This window comes from Dipodomys merriami, unplaced genomic scaffold (genome assembly GCF_024711535.1).
Source record: "Dipodomys merriami isolate MVZ:Mamm:240054 unplaced genomic scaffold, mDipMer1.0.p SCAF_103, whole genome shotgun sequence".
NCBI classification, from domain to species: Eukaryota; Metazoa; Chordata; class Mammalia; order Rodentia; family Heteromyidae; genus Dipodomys; species Dipodomys merriami.
Window position 1 is genome coordinate 4,285,661 of NW_027202305.1, and position 17,451 is coordinate 4,303,111.

At 53.6% G+C, this 17,451-nt stretch overlaps 1 protein-coding gene across 3 annotated transcripts in view; it reads right to left on the bottom strand.

The window, feature by feature from the left end:
* Window positions 1–17,451, bottom strand: part of LOC138810355 (glutamate receptor ionotropic, kainate 4) — a 301,458-nt gene that overhangs the window by 95,996 nt on the left and 188,011 nt on the right. For all 3 annotated transcript variants that reach the window (XM_069997405.1, XM_069997403.1, XM_069997414.1), the window contains 4 exons: window positions 15,342–15,439; window positions 12,251–12,416; window positions 5,139–5,317; window positions 681–734 (listed from right to left, as the gene is read on the bottom strand). In XM_069997405.1, coding sequence (XP_069853506.1) covers window positions 681–734; window positions 5,139–5,317; window positions 12,251–12,416; window positions 15,342–15,439 — 497 coding nt within the window. The remainder of the gene's footprint in view (window positions 1–680; window positions 735–5,138; window positions 5,318–12,250; window positions 12,417–15,341; window positions 15,440–17,451) is intronic.

A 17,451-nucleotide genomic window follows, 5' to 3' on the forward strand; every position in this document is an offset into this window, starting at 1 on the left:
CAGTCTGACCCAACTGTCTTTATGTGTCACAAAGCCCCGTGTATTCTTGACAATTTCAAAATCCTTCATGCACACAAAGTCACGTGATTTCTGCATCACAGTAGCTGTGACATCACCATTCATACCCCACTTCAGGTGAGGTGACCCGGCTCCACACACAGCTGCACCCGGTCATGCTCAACCTTACACCTGGTGGAATAAAACCTGGACCAATCCCAGCTTCCTCACCTATAAAATAAGGGGTAAGATGGCCCCAGAGGAACGTTCAGTTCTACAACCTAAGACCCAGAGACTTTGTGTCCTGGCTGTGACTCAGTAGTACCTCTGAATTAGGGCAGGGCACTGGTGATGGGGCAGTCAGACTTCAGGTAGTACTCGGACTTGGCAAGGTGATTCAGCCACCACCCTGTCATCCGAAGGAACCAGGGATGCATCTGAATGGAGAGGCCGGAGAGGTCTGAGTTCTCTGGCTCCCAGGGCTAAGAACTGTTGAGATGAGAATCTCCCTAAGATCCTATGCCAACATGCGTCTGCAAGGCCAGATTCTCTACACGGCTTCTGCTCCTCTACCTCTGTTTCCCCACCCACCTCCCACCTCCTGGGCTTCAGCCCACCATGACCGGCTAACCCGGACCCTGACAACACTTTATACCAACAAGGAGATCGTGAAAACACCTTACCAGGTTGGTGAAGATGTACGTGTAGTAGGCTGACACCATTCCCAGTTCAGCTGCCTGCAGAGCAAAGAGAAAGGGCTTAGAAAGGAAACCTGAAGCTCCCTCACCGGAAGCAAAGGAGCAGCAGGGACTCCAGGCATCGGCCATTTTGTCTGGCCTGCCACCCTTCAGGACCGGGTGGAGCGGAACACCTGGACTGGTTCTCAGGTTACCCTTGATCTCAAGATCAGACCAAGCACTGCCAGCCTCCAGAGCGGGGCCTCCCCCTCACCCCGTTCCGACCCACGTCTCATGACACTCACAGTGGCTGCCACGCTCAGATTCAACACGCTTCCTGGAACAGAACTGGATATTATGGGAACTGGAATGACTTTAAGGGAAATGAAGCAAATAATAAAACAGAACTAGGATAATTATCTCCACCATCATTAACAATAGCAACAGCCAACGTTTACCCACTGCTCAATCGGTGCCAGGCATCATAAAGCATTCTGCATGGGGGAGGGCCTGTTATTATTCTCCATCTCCAATTATAGCAAAGAAGATGGACGGGACATCAGGACAACAGGACAAGTCACCTCTGTGGGATCATATGGGGCATGCATGAGAGAGATGGCATCAAAGCCAGACAGCCTACTCTCAGGATTTTCCACCAAACCACCCTCTCCCTTGAGGATCACAATACTGACAGAACTACATGTATAACCCCCTTCGAGGCTGGGGGTGTAGATAAGAGCCTGTGGTTGTAGGTGATGCCCAAATGAACTCCGATACCATCAGGATGCCCACGGAGACACCCGAGAACATCAACACCCGCAGTAATACAGGAACCAAGAGCTCCTTCGCAAACTCTGCTCCTGTCTCCCTGGAAGGAACAAGCTACCTGTGGCATATCTTGTCCTTGATCACAGCCCGGCAGCATGGCGCCCTCCACAGCTAAGAGACCAAGGCTTCAGAACTGCTTTCCTTTTGTCTGATCTCTGCACCTGTCGTAAATACCCCTAACCAACCTTCCCTGTCAGCGTGCCCGGCTTTGAGCGTGACAGGTACTATAGAAACTGACAAGGAGATCAGGTAAATAATGAGCTGGGCTCTCTCCAGAGCCCTCATCCCTTCCGACAGTGGGCTAGATTTTCATAATATCTCCTGCAGCCCCCGGGGCCACTGGGACAGCGTCCTTGTCATGACTGTTTCGGTGGATGGGAGAGAAACGAGACTGGGACCCGACTGCATTTTCCTCTTCCATGGTGTTTGTCTCCCAAGGAACTCAAGACACTTGCTGAGCACTCTGATGGGAGCACTCACAGGCTGGCTGCAGGGCCTGGTGTGCCATCACCGGGGTCCCAGCTTGGTGACAAGGACACAGTCACTGTGGGACACAGATACCCAAGGCCTCGTGGCCAGGCCCCCTCCCGCTCCCTCCCTCCACACAAGCTGTGCCCCCCACCACCATCCTCCCGCGGTGGTGCGGTAGGGGCAGGATGCCACCTTCCACCCACGCCCCACCCCAGCTCACAGCCGCGCTGCCTGAATCCACGGGCACCACAGCTGGAGAGGGCTGGGGGCACCGTTAAAACCCCATTTTGTGAAATGTGCTGTCCTAGAGATCAACCACAAGCGATCCTTGGTTTTGAAGACCTGAACTCTGGGTAAACATGAAGTTCCTTGCCGGAAGAGCCGCTCAATAAAGCAGGGGATTACTGCCGCGCAAATCCTCGCAGAGTCAAGAGACTGTCTGAGGGCTGCTCCCCGCACCGCTTGCCTCCTCTCGACAGGGCCGTGTGGACCCCCGGAGGGAGGAACGCAGAGCTGTAGGGAAGCTCAAGGGGAAAACGGCCAGGTTTGCTGGAGGCACTGTCTGCCGGGACCACGGCAGTGTCAGGGAACAAAAGGAACAGACTTGCCCTTCCTTGATCATGGTGCTCATTGGGGCAGTGGAGCTGCAGGGCCTGGGTCCCCAGGGGACTCAGGAAAGATGGCCACTGGGCACCCAGCAGGGCTGGTTGCTAATGAGGATTTGTGATTGGCAGATTTGCCTTAGAAAGTAGAGCCACACACACAATACTGAACCCTCTACAACTCTACTACCCCCCACCCCCCACTCCTGAAAATCATCTAGAGGGAGGATTTGTGGGAGGAGGTGAACTCAAGGCCTTGCTCAGCGGTGCTCTACCACTTGAGCTACACCTCCAGTCTGGCTTCTGGCTGGTTACTTTGGAGATGGAGCCTCTCAGACTTTTTTTTGCCTAAGCTAGTGTTGAACTTCTATCCTCCAGACGGCAGTCTTCTGAGTAGCTAGGATTATGGGTGTGAGCTACGAGGCACCTAGCTCACAGAAACATTTTTTTGGGGGTCCAGTTGTGGGGCCTGAACTCTGGGCCTGGGAGCTGTCCCTCAGCTCTTCAGCTCAAGGCTAGCGCTCTACCACTTGAGCCACAGCGCCACTTCCGGCTTTTTTCTTTTTGCTTATGTGGTGCTGAAGAATCGAACCCAGGGCCTCATGCATGCAAGGCAAGCGCTCTACCACTGAGCCACCTTCCCAGCCCCGACAGAAACATTTTTAATGCAAATTCCCCATACCAGCAAAGCTACAAGAAACTCCCTGTGTTCTGGTGGCTGTGGGTATAAACTGTCCCAGATTTCTAAGAGGCAATCTGGCACATCATCTGAGAAAAAAAATCCTTAAAATGCACACCTTTAAGTCAGGATTTCACTTCTAGAAATTTACACTGGAGAAACAGGCGTGAGGGCGCATAGAGATTTATGTATGAAGACGTGCGTTCGGCATTATTTATTATAGCGAGAGATTAGAAACAGCTTGTTCCTTTAATACTAAAGAGCTAGTTACATAAATTATGGGACATCGATGTAATAGGAGATGATACTGCCATTAAACTGTTTGTAGAGAAGTATTTAATGGCATGGAGAAAATGCACACAGGGCACAAAATTAAGCTCCAAAAAACATTTCCAGAAAAGTTTACGTGGTGTCATAATAATTTGGGGAAAACATGTGTGGGGCGGGAAGCAGAGACACACGAAGTTAAGAGTGGTTTTGGTGGGTGAGAGGATGGTTTCCGTTTTCTTCTTGGTGCTTTTTTCATTTCGGCAATGAATGTGGTCACACCGCCAGGGCCCAGCTTCACACGCTAGGAGTTAGGGAGGATTCTTGGGCCAAGGGCTCTTGGCCCCCTAGGCATCCAGTTAGGGGGTGCTTTGGCCAGCTCTATCTCCTGCCTTCCCCGGCCATTTATACACTAACCTGAAGCCCCCAGCCGGACCCCCTCTCCCTAGGAACCACCCTCAACCTTCTTGCGCTTCCTTTGAAAGCTGGGGGCGGGGACTTTCTATCCTGAAGGATCCTGTCTCTGATGGCAGCCCCAGATGTGACGATGGAAGAAAAGAGGAGAGAAACATGTCTTAGAGAGCGGAGAAGAGGAAGAGGGGTTGGGCAGGCGTGCAGACAGACGTGGCTTTGGTGCGGTGGAACATTACTATAGCAACAGGCTGAGGGACAGCCTTCAGGACAGAGAGAACTCATTCAAATCTCTATTAACTTGCTGGCAAAAATAAAAAGCCAGGGAGAGAGGGAGGGAAGGAAGGAAGGGGAGAGGGAGGCAGGGGTGGGGGGAGACCATCTGAGTATCTACAAGGCTGAACCCCGTTAACCAGGAGAAGGCTCGCTCCCCGGTGGAGGATGTCAGGGCGTGTTTAAATATGCAATTAAAATGGCATTAGTGAGGTTAAGGGGGGCGGTCTGGGGGCCAGAGAGGGGCTAGGATGAAGGGCCTGCTCTCTGATGATATGCCAACACCTGTCCAGGAGCTGGTGCCAGATGACGTCACCCCTGCCCAGTGCTCCCTCCAGGGACCCATCCACCCCTCCCCCCATCTCCTGTCTCTTCCACCACCACCACCCCCGCCTCACTGCCTGACCTGAGGCTAGAAGAGAACCCTGAAGACCCCACTCTGCTCTGTGCCGTGCCAGCCTGGGACAAATCCGCTAGAGCCTCGGCTTCTCTGTCCACAGGATGAAGATGGTGCACTGATCTGTGGCCCCCACGGGAAGGACCACACCGGGGGATGAGCGTAGACAGTGATTTGGAAAACGTTGGACAGGTATTGGGGCTTACACGAAGCCACACACTCTGGCATGACAGCTGCTTGTCCAAAACCTGGAGCTACTCCCGTTTCCTCAGCCTCTGAAGGAGCCCACAGCCCTACAAGAACCCTAGACCTTCCGCTTCTCCCCACCCCACCCCCCGGCCCAGGATCTGGGTCTGGCTGATAAACACTTCTAGGCAGCCACCCTCAGCCTTTTTTTTCCTTTCAAGAACTACCTTTGAAAGGGAAACCGAGGTTGGTCAGGGTTCAAATCTAGCCCAGGGCTAAACAGGGCAGCCTGGCTCAGGGAGGAGGCTCCTGGCCCGCACCGCGCCCGCCCTGCCCGGCCCGACTCTCACCTTCAGGAGGATGGTGTGGGACATGGAGGCATTGGCGTGGATGATGATGGTGGCCGTCTTGTCATCCCGGATCTCCTTGAGGAGTGGGGTGGGGTCCCGGGAGTCGTCCAGCATCCGGACGGACAGCGTGTCCTTGGAGATGAGGAACTGGCGGAGCAGCTTCTCGAGGTTTAGAAGGCCTGGAGAGGGAGAGAGGAGAAGCCGTGGGCTGTGGAGCTGCCTCCGTGGACCCCGGGGCAAGAACAAGACCACACCTGTGACTCCAACGAAGGCGAGAGAGGTTAGGGAAGGGTGAGGCGGGTGACGGCGGCAGGGGCGGGGCTGGCAGCGAGGAGCACCCCCATCGGAACAGGTTTGTTGCTCCCTGTTGGCTTTTGGGCTTCACTTCTCCTACCTAAAATAAGGGAATGCACCTTAGCTCCTGTCATCTCTCCAGTGACCTTGAGATGCCCTTAGGGTGTCCTTTAACGTGGCTGCCAAGGCTCCCTAGAGAATGCTGGGTAGAGAGCCCCCACCCCTTCCTGCAAAGCACTGTGTCCACGTCGGAGGTCTCTCTCCCCATTTCCAGGCTCTTTTCATGGGGCCAGTTGTCTGGGCTGTTTCTACCTCAGCTCTCAGGGTGGTGGGAGCAACAGCCCCGGCACACGGTAACCCCTCTGTAATGTCACACGCAGGGCTCTAAAAAAGCCTTTGTTCTCATCCTAGAAGTGGGAGGAGGGCAAACTTTCCTGAGGATCCCAACACCCAGAAAATGAGTCTATAGAAACCCTGTGATGTTCTCACAAAGATCAGGTATAATAGATCACAAAAGAAGAGACATGGAACTCAACCCCAGCAGGCAAGACTCTAGACCCAGGACCAAATGGGAAACGGACTGTGTGCCAAGGATTCTCCTTCTGTCTCCTCCTCCACTCCCAGGCAATGCGGCTGAGACCCCAGGGTCTTATTTCTGCTCCCTCCCTGCAGAGTCAGGCAAGAGGCGGGAAGGCCACCTTCCCAGCCAGTGGTCTCGATTCCAGTTGGGGGAAAAAAATTGTAGGCATTTGTTCCCTAAGCAATGACAGGAGTAACATTTATCAAACCTTATTATGTTCTAGCTAATATGCTGAAATTTTTACATGGCTTATCTCGTGTTAAGTCCTTACAACAATCCTCTAAAATATTAAAATCCCTGCAGTTGCGAGGAGGCCGGGAGGCAGGCAGGGAGCAGCTTGCCTTCCTTGCTGGAAGGGCTGGTTTTCTACCAGGCGGGGGGTCCCTGTGTGGAGGGGTCCCTGTCCTCACAGGCTATGGACAGTGGGATCTCTCTCCTAGAGCCGTACAGACTTCCTGGACCCCGCTGACCCTTCAGAAACAAAATGACGGTGACCCTTGCAAAGGTGCTCTGGTCATGGAGAGGGGATGTGGCCGGCCCAACCACACAGAGATGCAGGACATGGCTGGGACCAGGAGCCCCATTTTCTCACCTCCTATGAGTCCAGTGAACCTCCTAGAAGGAACTAAGCAAGTGACAGCACAGACGGTGCTTGGGCAGGTCCAGGGACCTGGGCCTGATTGGTTGTTGTGGAACAAGGAGAGGCAGCAGGGTTGGAGCCTGGGTGCCTTCGCTGATGCAGGCAAGACACTGGTCTTCCTGTCCCCGGTTTGGGAAGGCTTTCCAGGGAGCAGGGGCTGTGGTGGGGAAGGGAGAAGCTCACTTCCTGGACAGAGGTTTCTGGAACAGCCTGCTGTGCAGGCCACAAGATGGACCCCCCTTCTCCCCCCCCTCCCCTGCCCAGCCCCCACCAGGGCTGCTGCAGACACCGGCAGACTTCCTCCTCGGCTGCCCATGCCACCAAAAACTTCCTGCCAACTAGGCTCCAGGAGATGTGGATTCAAATGCAGTCATCCTCTTCTGGCAGAGGACCTCGAGCAGTCTCCTGGCCTCTTCGACGCTCCATTTCATAAGAGCAAGAAAATGCCACGAACATCCCATGGCATGCTGGGCACTGGAACTTGAGCAGTCTGTGGTTCTCCTCTGGCACCTAACCACACGGAGCTCCAAAGGCAGCCTTCCCCACCGGTGTGCCTGGCTACTCGGGAGGTATCGAGCAGGAGGATCAAGGTTGGAGGCCAGCCCCAGCAAAAAGCTATCAAGGCCCATCACCACCGATAAGCTAGAAATAGTGGTGTATGCCTATAACCCCAGACACACAAGAGGTGTAGATAGGATTCTCACAGTCCAAGGCTAGCCCTGGCACACATATGAGACTATTAAAACAAAACAAAACTGCCACACACAAAAAAAAGCTAAGAAGGGCTGGGGGGCATGGCTCACGCGGAAGACCAGCTGCCAAACAGCCCTGAATTCAGACCTCAGCGCCGCCACCACCACCAGAAAACAGAAACAAACAAACAAAAGTATATTCGGATTTTAACAGTGCAGTGTGACATTTTCCAATTGTCATTCTCCTCACCTCTGTGTAATGAAACTAAAGAAATCTTAGCAAAGGCAGGTGATGCCAGAGGAGTTAGAATTTGCTCGCTCTCTCCCTTCCTCTCCCCCTTCGCTCCTCCCCCCTCCCCCAGCCCTCCTCTTCTGTAGAGCCCTGGCCCAGCTGCAGGTCTGCCTGCCAAGTCCGAGACCGAGAAGGACCTAGGGAGCCTATTAGTCTCGCTCAGGATGGATCGATGAGAGGCCCAGCAGGCCGGCTGTTCTGGGAGGCAGGAGGGAGGCCGGCTTCCGGAACTGGAAGGCAGGAGTCCAGGGAGACAGCAGAGGGACCCGGAGAGGCGTGAGAAGCACAGTCAGGGGCAGACCCAGCCACAGGACAAGGAACAAGTACCAAAGTGACGGGCCTGCGGCGGATGCACAAGACGCTGGCGTCAGAAACCAAAAATGTAGAAAACAGCTCCTTCTGCCCAGCCTCTCCTGCCTCCGCTGGCTGGGTCCCTCGGTGAAGGGCTTTGGCCCTGGAAAAGCCTGGCATCCCCGGGAGGGCTGCACTTCCAAGTCCTGTGGGAGACCGCAGATGGAGGAGCGTGGTGAGCAGCGCGATGAGACGAGGGGTGTGGATCTCCTTCACAGAGGTCGGAGGGGAGAGGAGAGAAGGCAGTCGCTGAGGCTGGGGACTGTATGACCTTGCCCGCTCCTTCCTTCATGCTTATGAGAGTGACAACAGAGCCCATCTTATGTGATTATCAAGAGGTAGGATGGTTTAAATGACAAGTGTGTGTGTGTGGGGGGGGGGAAGGGGTGGGGGAGAGATTAGGAATTTAACTCACAGAGAATTTAAGATTTAAGTGAGATCATATAAGAATCTTCATCACTGTGTTCGGCACACAGTAGGCGCTCACTAATATGCTGCCACCTCCCATTGAACATGGTTAATTTTACATCTCTGTGATCCAAAGGCGTCCCACAGCACGTCCTGGGGTCTGGAGGAGGAAAGGCCAACTACTGCCCCAGCTACTCTGCCACAGGGCTCCAAGTACCCATCACTCACTTTTGTCCCATGCTCCAGCCCCAGGGCCTCAGCTAGGGTCGCAGGACAACAATTACAGCAATTAAATTGTCTCCATGCCCCGGCCCAGGGACCTTCCCACCCAATTTAGATAGCCAACACTAAACAAAGGCTCCAGAAGCAGAAGAAGCTGCTCAACTTACATAGCTCCCAAGTGATGGAGCAACTTGGCTGGACTGCAAAGATGGTTCTCCTTTTGCCACTCTTCCCACCCCACCGCCGCCCCATTGGAGGACACGTCCTCCTCATCAGCTCCATGGCTGCTGCTGTTCAGCACCCTGGACAGCGCTCAATGCCCACAAGGATGGTGGGGGACACAACTGAGTCTTGGTTCTAAGTCATGGACAAGTCTCGCTCAAACAGGAAAGGAGAAAGGACACCTGTGCTCTCCTGGGGGTGACCACAACCTCCATGCTGCTGCTGATGTACGGTTCAGACCCCTCAGACAGACTGGGCACGAGTAACTTTGATCCTGTTATATCCTATAGATAATGGAGCCTGGGGAGAGCGGAAGTCATTTCCCCAAGATCGCACAGGCACAAGACCTCGGGACAGGGCTGTAGTCACAGAATGTCTTAAAACATGAACAAACACCAAAGCAAGCATTTTAAAAGAAAAGTAAGCCAGGTGTTGGTGGCTCATGCCTATAATCCTAGCTCCTCAGGAGATTGAGATCTGAGGATCACAGTTCAAAGCCAACCTGGGCAGGCAGGTCCATGCAACTTTCATCCAAAAGCTAGAAGTGGGCTGTGTATGTGGCTTAGTGGTAGAGTTGCTTGCCTAGCATGCACAAAGCCCCGGGTTTGATTCCTCAGTACTATGTGAACAGAAAAAGCTGGAGATGGTGCCATGGCTCAAGTAGTAGAATGCCAGCCTTGAGCAAAACAGCAACAACAAACAAACAAACAAAAAAACCTCAGAGGCCATACCCAGGCCCTGAGCCCAAGCCTCAGGCCCAGCAGAATAAAGAAATCCAAGATCTGAACCATGGAGATGGCCGGTGAACATACACCATGTTTCACCTGGCTCCCCTCTGAGGACAACAACAGCTAGTTCAATGGCAGGGAGGGGTGGTCTCAACAAAGGAGCCCCCAAACAGCCAACTCCCTGAGGCTCCACGGAGATTACCAGGCTGCCTCGCCAGAGCCATTCACCCCGTCTCTTCTCCCAGCCTCATCAGAAAAAGGCAGTTGGACATCTTCTGACTTTTTCCTCATTAAAGAAAAATAATGAAATTCAGACTATGCCTCTATTTGGTCCCAACCCTGCTTATTAAAAAACCTGCGCTGGGGAAGGTGGAAAGTAAGTGGCATGATTCTCTGTGGAATGATCTCCGTTTCGCCTAATTCTGATGGCTGGAAAATAGAATTAGATTCATGCTTCTAATTCTCTCGGCCCAGCATTAATAAAGAAGATGGCAGCACCACTTTCCAAGTTCAGAACGCTTTTCCTCTCAGCCCCTCATTTCCTCAGCCTTTGATTCCGTTTTTTTCTTCTTCTTTACCCTTGAACTTCCGCTCGGCCCCACCTTCCTTCCCCGGTCCTGGTGGGTTGGGGCAGAGTGTGGGCAGGCACCGTGGCGAGTTCTCTGAGCAGCTGCAGGGAATGGCTCCTGGGGCATGGTGGTCTGTATTGTGCTTGGGCATCCTCTGCTCCTCCCAGACCTAGTCTGGGCTCAGCCATCCTATATTTCTAGTCCAGCAACTATGGAGAACGCCCCTCCCCCGCAGACATCTCTGCCCTTTGAAGGACATTGTCCCTGCCAGTGAAGATCATAGGAACTACAGGGGGACAGCCTGGAGGGAAAAGACCCAGCCTACAGGTCAGAAAGCCCGAGAGTCTTGGCTTGAGCATGGGCCAGCAGCCTCACCTGAGCTCCTAGATGCTTTCCTGAGCTCTCGCTGATTGGAGAAGAGGAGATAAAACCAGAAAACACGGCGTGGGCGGTTTGCCCTCTGCAAGGCACTGTTTGAATGTCAAGAGATGCCCATCATTCTCTCAGAAGAGCGTGCTCCAGTGCACAGCAGATATTTAATAAACATCTGTGCAAAGGATTTCCCCAAGCCCGGGAAGAGCTGAAGCAGAGGAAACAGGGCTCAGCCTAAACATCAAAGGAACCATGTGTGGCTAGACACAACGAAGAACTTCCTGTTGGGTTGGCGAGACATTATCCCCGGCACTGAAGGAGACAGTAGGACAGCCTTTATCTGGACATATTCTAACAGCCCTGCCCTCAGTCTCTGAGCATGTGAGGTGGGCCAATACAGGGCAGCCCTGTGGGACTGGTGGCAGCACTTCACCATTCTCTGGTACAAGGATGTCACCCATGGAAGGGCATCAGGTGCAATGTACCTTCTCTACATTCCATCACACGCTAGCATCCTGTGATCACACGCTAGCATCCTGTGGATGTCCTTGTAGCATCCTTCAGGGATCACAGTCCACCTTACCAGAGGAAGAGGGGAGTGGTTGTTTTGGCCACATGGCTTCCCAAATGGCCCAGGCCAACATGTGTCACCAATCTCCAGGAGGGAGAAACAGAAGGCAGGGCTGTGGAAGTCTCTGTTCACAAACACTGTTGGCCACGCGCTGGGCTTCTGTGCAGGCGGTGCACTGGGCTGCTCAGCTGGTAGCCTCTAGCCACGTGGTTGGCTACCAAGCACCTGAAATCTGACCGGTGAGAACAAGGAACTGAATTATCCCTTTTATTTTAAAGGTAAATGGCCACAAGTGGCTTGGGGAAACGACACTGGCCCATTGAGACTTCACAGAGGAACCCAGTTTGAGAAACAGTGCATTGGTGACAGTGCATTGGACGGGGATCCAGGGAGTGTGGGTTCAAATCTCAGCTCTACCACGTACAGATTATAGGGTTCTGGGCCTTGGTTTCCCCTTTGGTGAATAGCCGGGTTAGACTGTTCCCCGAGCTCCACCCACAGGCCCCGCCTGCTTTCCCACAGGTCATCACCTGCTTGCAGCCTGTACCTGCGCCCAGCTGCCTCAGAGCATGCGACGGCCCAGGTTTGCTGGGAGGTGCTGGCTTAAATTAGCTAAATCTCATACTCAATTGATGTCGCGCCTTGTCCGGGAGTCAGAGCAAAATGCATTTCCCAAACCTTGCATTTGAAAAAATAAAATAAAATAAAAAAGCCTTATCAGGAATTGACCTTGGCCCTTGTTCCATCAGCAAAACCTGCTCCCCGGGGAAAGCAGCTCTGCAGCCCATCAGGTACAAATGCATTCCATTTTGTGTTTTCCCTCTTCCTCTCCCCGCTCGGCGCTCTCTCTCTTTGTATCTCCTTAACAATAAGGCTGAAAATGTGGGAATTGAGTTTGCGGATGTAAAAAGACTTTGGCAGTCGGCCAGTCTTTCCTATGACCTAATTCACTTCTATGCTGGCCATGCCCGGGGATACCAGGTACAGGGCACCCCTGGGCCACGCGCTGTCTGCACACACCTGTGCACATGTGTACACACACCTGGGGACACGCGAGCGTGCCCACACCTGTGGGTCTTCACCCCCCATGATCCAGCCAGAGGACAGGAAGCCAGGTGCAGATGAGCGGGGGCCAGGCGGCGTGGGGCTGAGCCGGCCAGGGCACACTTACATTCCGCTTTGGCACAGATGAGGCAGGCCGTGGTGCAGTTGAAGAAGTTCAAGACCCCGGCCACGGCCACGCTGATGTCAGTGTTGCTGGGGTGAAGATTCAGGGTCGTGAACCTCTGGAACTGAAACTTGATGAACTCTTCTGGGGCCACTTTGAAATGAGGGACCTGGCAGGAGGAGCAGAAAAGGGGCAGCAGGGAGGACCCCGGTGAGCGAGAAAGATCAGAACAAGACGAGGGAGTCAAAGTCCCAGGGTGGGTTCTTGTGCAGAATGCCTGAGCCCTGGGCCAGTGGGAGAAGGGGACACGCACGGGATCTGCATGGCCCGGCCCGTGGAGGAAGCTAGCGCAGCATCCCCAATGAGACCCAGGACAGGAAGCCCTTTGCATCGAGTCCGTGGCTTGAGAAGGCAAACAAAGAGGTCTTTATTGGTAGAGCAGATTCCAGCCACTGCTGGGTGGCGAGAGAGACTGCTCTCGAAAGCATCACACTTACACTACTGTACATGTAGTTAATAACAGCGCAGAGATGGCAGGAGAAAGCCCGCCCTACCCCAGGACAGAGGCCGCATCCCCTCATCCTAGCCCAGAGGTTTTCAAACTTGCTCCCCAGAGTCTTGCTGGGTGAATCTGGGGAGAAGCAGGGGTGGTGATGGTTTCTGGCAGATGTGGGAATGAAGTTCTCAGTAAGAACCTTCCAGGGACTCTCTGGCTAGAGCCAGGTAAATAAACACCTGCACTGGTGTTTCATTAGATACGACAGCCTCCCTCCGCACATGCTGTTGACGTTTCTGGGGGGACACTGCCCTGCCTTCTGCCTCCCTTCTCCGGGGAGGCGATATTAACAGTCTGCGATGGCAGTCTTGCTGGCAGCTGAGACCATTTGGTAGGTAATAGGAAAGTTAGAATGTACTAAGCTGCCATCCACTTTGATTTCATTCTGCCACCTTCATCCCTCGTACCCAGAGCTGAGCCCGAACGTGAATTTGTACTGATGTGAAAGCAAGTGAGATTAAAAGTAGACAGGAGGAAGAAGCTCCTGATGGTGACTTGGCTGGCTTCTAAAACGTATTATTCAGAAATGGTTACAGATGTGTTCTTTGCCTGCCCAGGCCCACCGCGTATGAGTCAGGGAAGATGGAATGACGGTCTTCCTTATCCTTTTATGTTTCAGGGAGACGCTGGAGCTCTTCTGAAATTGAGGAGGGAGGAGAGGAAGGATTTACCAAAAAAGCAAGGAGAAAATTACTGAATTCAACTAGGATTAGCCCCTGTGCCCTAGAGAAAGCACGGCTGTATTTGGTTCCATCAGGGACTGCAAAGGACAGAGCTGACGAGAGCCTGATGCATTATGAAAGCTGATTGTGGGGTGTGGTCGCTGCCGCCAGGCAGGGGCTTCTTCTGGCTGGTCTTCCGCACCCTCACGCCCCCTCCGTCTGCAAGGAACACCCAGCACCTTGAAGGAAAAGGAGGCCACTAAGGGCAGGATGGCGGTGAAGACTGGGAGCATCCCTGACCAGAGCCTCCCGCTGTGGCCCGCTGGCTCCAGCAGCTCAGCAGCTGTCCACTGGCATTCTGACAATGGGGTGGGGTGGGGCCCTCCCTAGCACCTAGGACCCCAGGGATCCTGGCCAGAGATGGGGGAAGAGTCCTTCAGGAAGGACACGGGGCTTTTAGAGTCTGCAGATGGAGGTTTGCTCTGCTGGGTGATCTGGGGGTCATGCTGATTAATCGGTCCAAAAACGCCATTCAAATGGAGACAACCACAGGTACTTCTGGGACTCAGTCAGACTCAATGAGATCCCGTGTGCAAAGGAGAGACTGGCTCAGTAGCTAATATTCAGGAAACGCCTTCTTAGGCAATATCTTCTTTCTTTCCTCCCTGAATATGCAGGGGGTCCCCACAGGGTCCTGGGAGCTGTATACGCAGTGCTAAGGGGAGCTGGTGGCGGTCTCCAGCACAGGGCCATCTTGAAGGCTGCTGGAGAGGCAGCCAGGGGCAGCCAGGGGCAGCCAGCTGCTCTGTGAGCCCAGGCAGGGATGGCCCAGCCCCACCCTTGTCAATGGTCTCTGGAGGAAGATCAATCCATAACCTATTCGCAATTTTGCTAATGCACCCCGGGGGGTGGTCACAAGGTGTGGTGGAGTGGATAGCAGTAGACAGGAGGCTGACAGTTTACAAGGGCCACAGAGAACGTTAGCAGCATTTAAAGTCTGGATTCCATGGTGAGAACTCCATTGCTTTTCCCTAGAGCAGAGGATCTGTGTAAGGCAGTTCAGCCTCATAAAATATTAACAGACATGCATAATCGGAACAGTGAAGAAAGACTGCTCCAGAAGGAACGTGATCAGACAAGAAGCTTGGGCTAACTGTCTGCCGCTCCCTGGCCGGTGTGACCCGGCCAGTCTGTGGCACGGGGGGCAGCGTAGCAGGTCAGGGAGACCTTAGGAATCAAGGGCTCAGCCAGAGCTCCAGTATAGAGTGAGGATTGTGGAAAGGGTGGTTAGGGGTGGGGAAGAGAGGTAGAGGGGGAGCAGGCAGAGAGGAGAATCAAGGAGGGGGGCAAAGAGGGAGTGGGGGACCAAGGTCTTCATAGTAGCACTTGGAGAAGATGTCCGAGGTGAGGACAAGTATCGTGTCTCAAAGAGCAAGCACTAGAAGTGGTGGATGAGGAAGAAAGCAAAATAAAGCCTCTCTGTGTCTCTCTTTCTCTCCCTCTCCCCCTCCCCCCCCCATCTACAAGACAGAGGCTCTCAGACTTTATTTTCACAAAGAGATGGAGCAATGCCTTCTTCCCCCATGGGAATCCCCACTACCAATGCATGAACAGACCACTTCAGAGCCGCCCCTGTGGACCAGACTACAGACGGGGGCCCACTTCCATCTCAGCCCCTCTCCTGGCTCCCACGCTATCAGCCTCCCTCCCTCTGGAAGGCGCCACCATGAGCCCTAAGAATCCGACCTAAGAAGTCCTGCTGGCTAAGGCCCCTCCCTCTTCCATCACTTGGGATGGAGGAAGGGCCCATCCAGCCCTCAGGCTCCGTGATGCCTTGGGGCCCCGGGCCCAGGCTCCCAACCCAGCCCCCACTCACCTCCTTCTCCCCACAGATGTTGCTGATGATGGAGCTGGAGGCCGGGCTGGACGACGGTCCCAGGACAGCGACCACTCCCTTGGGGAGGATCTGGCACACTGCAGCCGTCAGCAGGGGCAGGGAAGGAAACGAGGTACACATCAGCTTGGACAGAGCCTGTGTCCTGCCTAGGCTTGGGCCTTCAGTACTTTCAACTTTGTGTCACCCCACGCCTCCCTCAGACCTCTCAAGCCCCCCCCCCCCCGAAGCCCAGCTCTCCCCTCCCACTGGACTACTGGGCTCAAGGACAGTTTTATTGGAGTTTATGGAGAGTATTAAATGAGAAAATGACTCAGGTTATGACAACATATAGCCACAGCCAACAGGGTGTGTAAATTGCCTGGGCTATCACCAAAAGCTAATGAAAGAGACTATAGGTGCCCCACTGGCCTGGTCAGCAGAGAGAGAGAGAGAGAGCGAGAGAGAGAGAGAGAGAGAGAGAGGGAGCGAGAGAGAGAGACAGAGACAGAGACAGAGAAAGACAGAGAGAGAGAGACAGAAAGAGAGAGTGTGTTGAGGAGAGATGAGTCCAATATCCACTCCCTCAGCACCCTCAGAAGGAAAGAGCCTGGGAAGGAAGACAGACAAGTAGGAGACACAGGTAGCCAAGATGATGCCGAAAGACCCAAAGAATGTGGTGAGAAGTTAAAAAAGGAGTGGATACACAGGGCTGTGGAACCAGGGAGACAGGAATCAATCACAAGAGGCATAAAGGGGCTCCATCTGACATCCTGGCCTTGTCCCTGCACCCACTCAATCCTGCACTAACGCGGGTCCTCCCAACCCGCGTGCCTGAGACCTCATCCTTCCTCTGCTGGGCAGATGCCCCTCGCTGCTCACTTTAGACACTCGCTCACCTGCCAGGCCCTATTCCTCCCAGACTCTCCTGGGCTCCTCTGGTGAAATTAACCCTGCCTGGCGCCCCCCAAATCCCTGGTTTGTCCCTCTGTTCTAAGATATTTAGTAAATAACTGCATCTACTTTGCTTTGCTGTTTGAGTTCTCCTTTCACCGATCTCAAGCTACTTCCAGACAAGCACAGAGACACCTTCACTTCTAAACAGACACCTGTTATTTCCCCAGCATCTAGTACAATGTTTTCTAGATATTAGGCTAGCTCATGTTCATGGATGGATGGATGGATGGATGGGTGGGTGGGTGGGTGGGTGGATGGATGGATGAGACAGCCAGAAGAGAAGGAGAAAAAATTCAGTATTTTAAAATAATAGAGTTGAGTCGGTGCTGGTGGCTCACACCTGTAATCCTAGCTACTCGGGAAGCTGAGATCTGAGAATCACAGTTCAAGGCCAGCCCAGGAAAGAAAGTCTGTGAGACTATTTCCAATCAACTAGCAAAATGTAAGAAATGAAACTGTGGTTTAAGAGATAGAGTGCCAATCCTGAGCTAAAAGCTCAGGGATAGCACCCAAACCCTGAGTTCAGTACTAGGCCCCCCAAAAGAAAAAAAAGTATAGAAAACACATTCACTTGGCACTGGAAGTTAGGTGCTGTCCCTCAGAATATACACTGAAGTCCCTTATCATGTGTGATGTCCTTGTCTACCAAAGGCAGACGCATGGCTCCACACACGTTGTCCTCTTCCTGACGTTATGGGTCAGGTACAGCCATTTTCCAGGCCAGGAGTGTGCACGGTGGTTTATGGAGACAGATACAAAACCCCATCTGCAGCCTGGATTCTCTCTCTACTCGTGTGCATCCTTGCCACCGCCCAGACCACCAAGCGGTCACCTGAGCGAGATTCAGATGGTGAGATGGTAAAATGCCAGGGGGGTTCAAATCCCAGAGCTGCCATTTACCACATCAACGGCAGACCTGCAAGGTCTCTGCTCGGCCTGAAGCTCCTCAAGGAACCTAGAGCCTCACGGAGTTAGCTGACTGCGGGGCTGTGGGCGGAGGGGGCGCCCCAGGGGGTCTCGGCTGTACGGAGGCGTCAGAACCAGAGACGGACATCTCCGAGGTCTCCGTGATAAGAGGGCCTCTGCAGAGCACGTGCTATTTCCACGTGAGTGACACGCAGCCGGCTTAGCACTCTCCTGCCTGACAGGTGCTTTC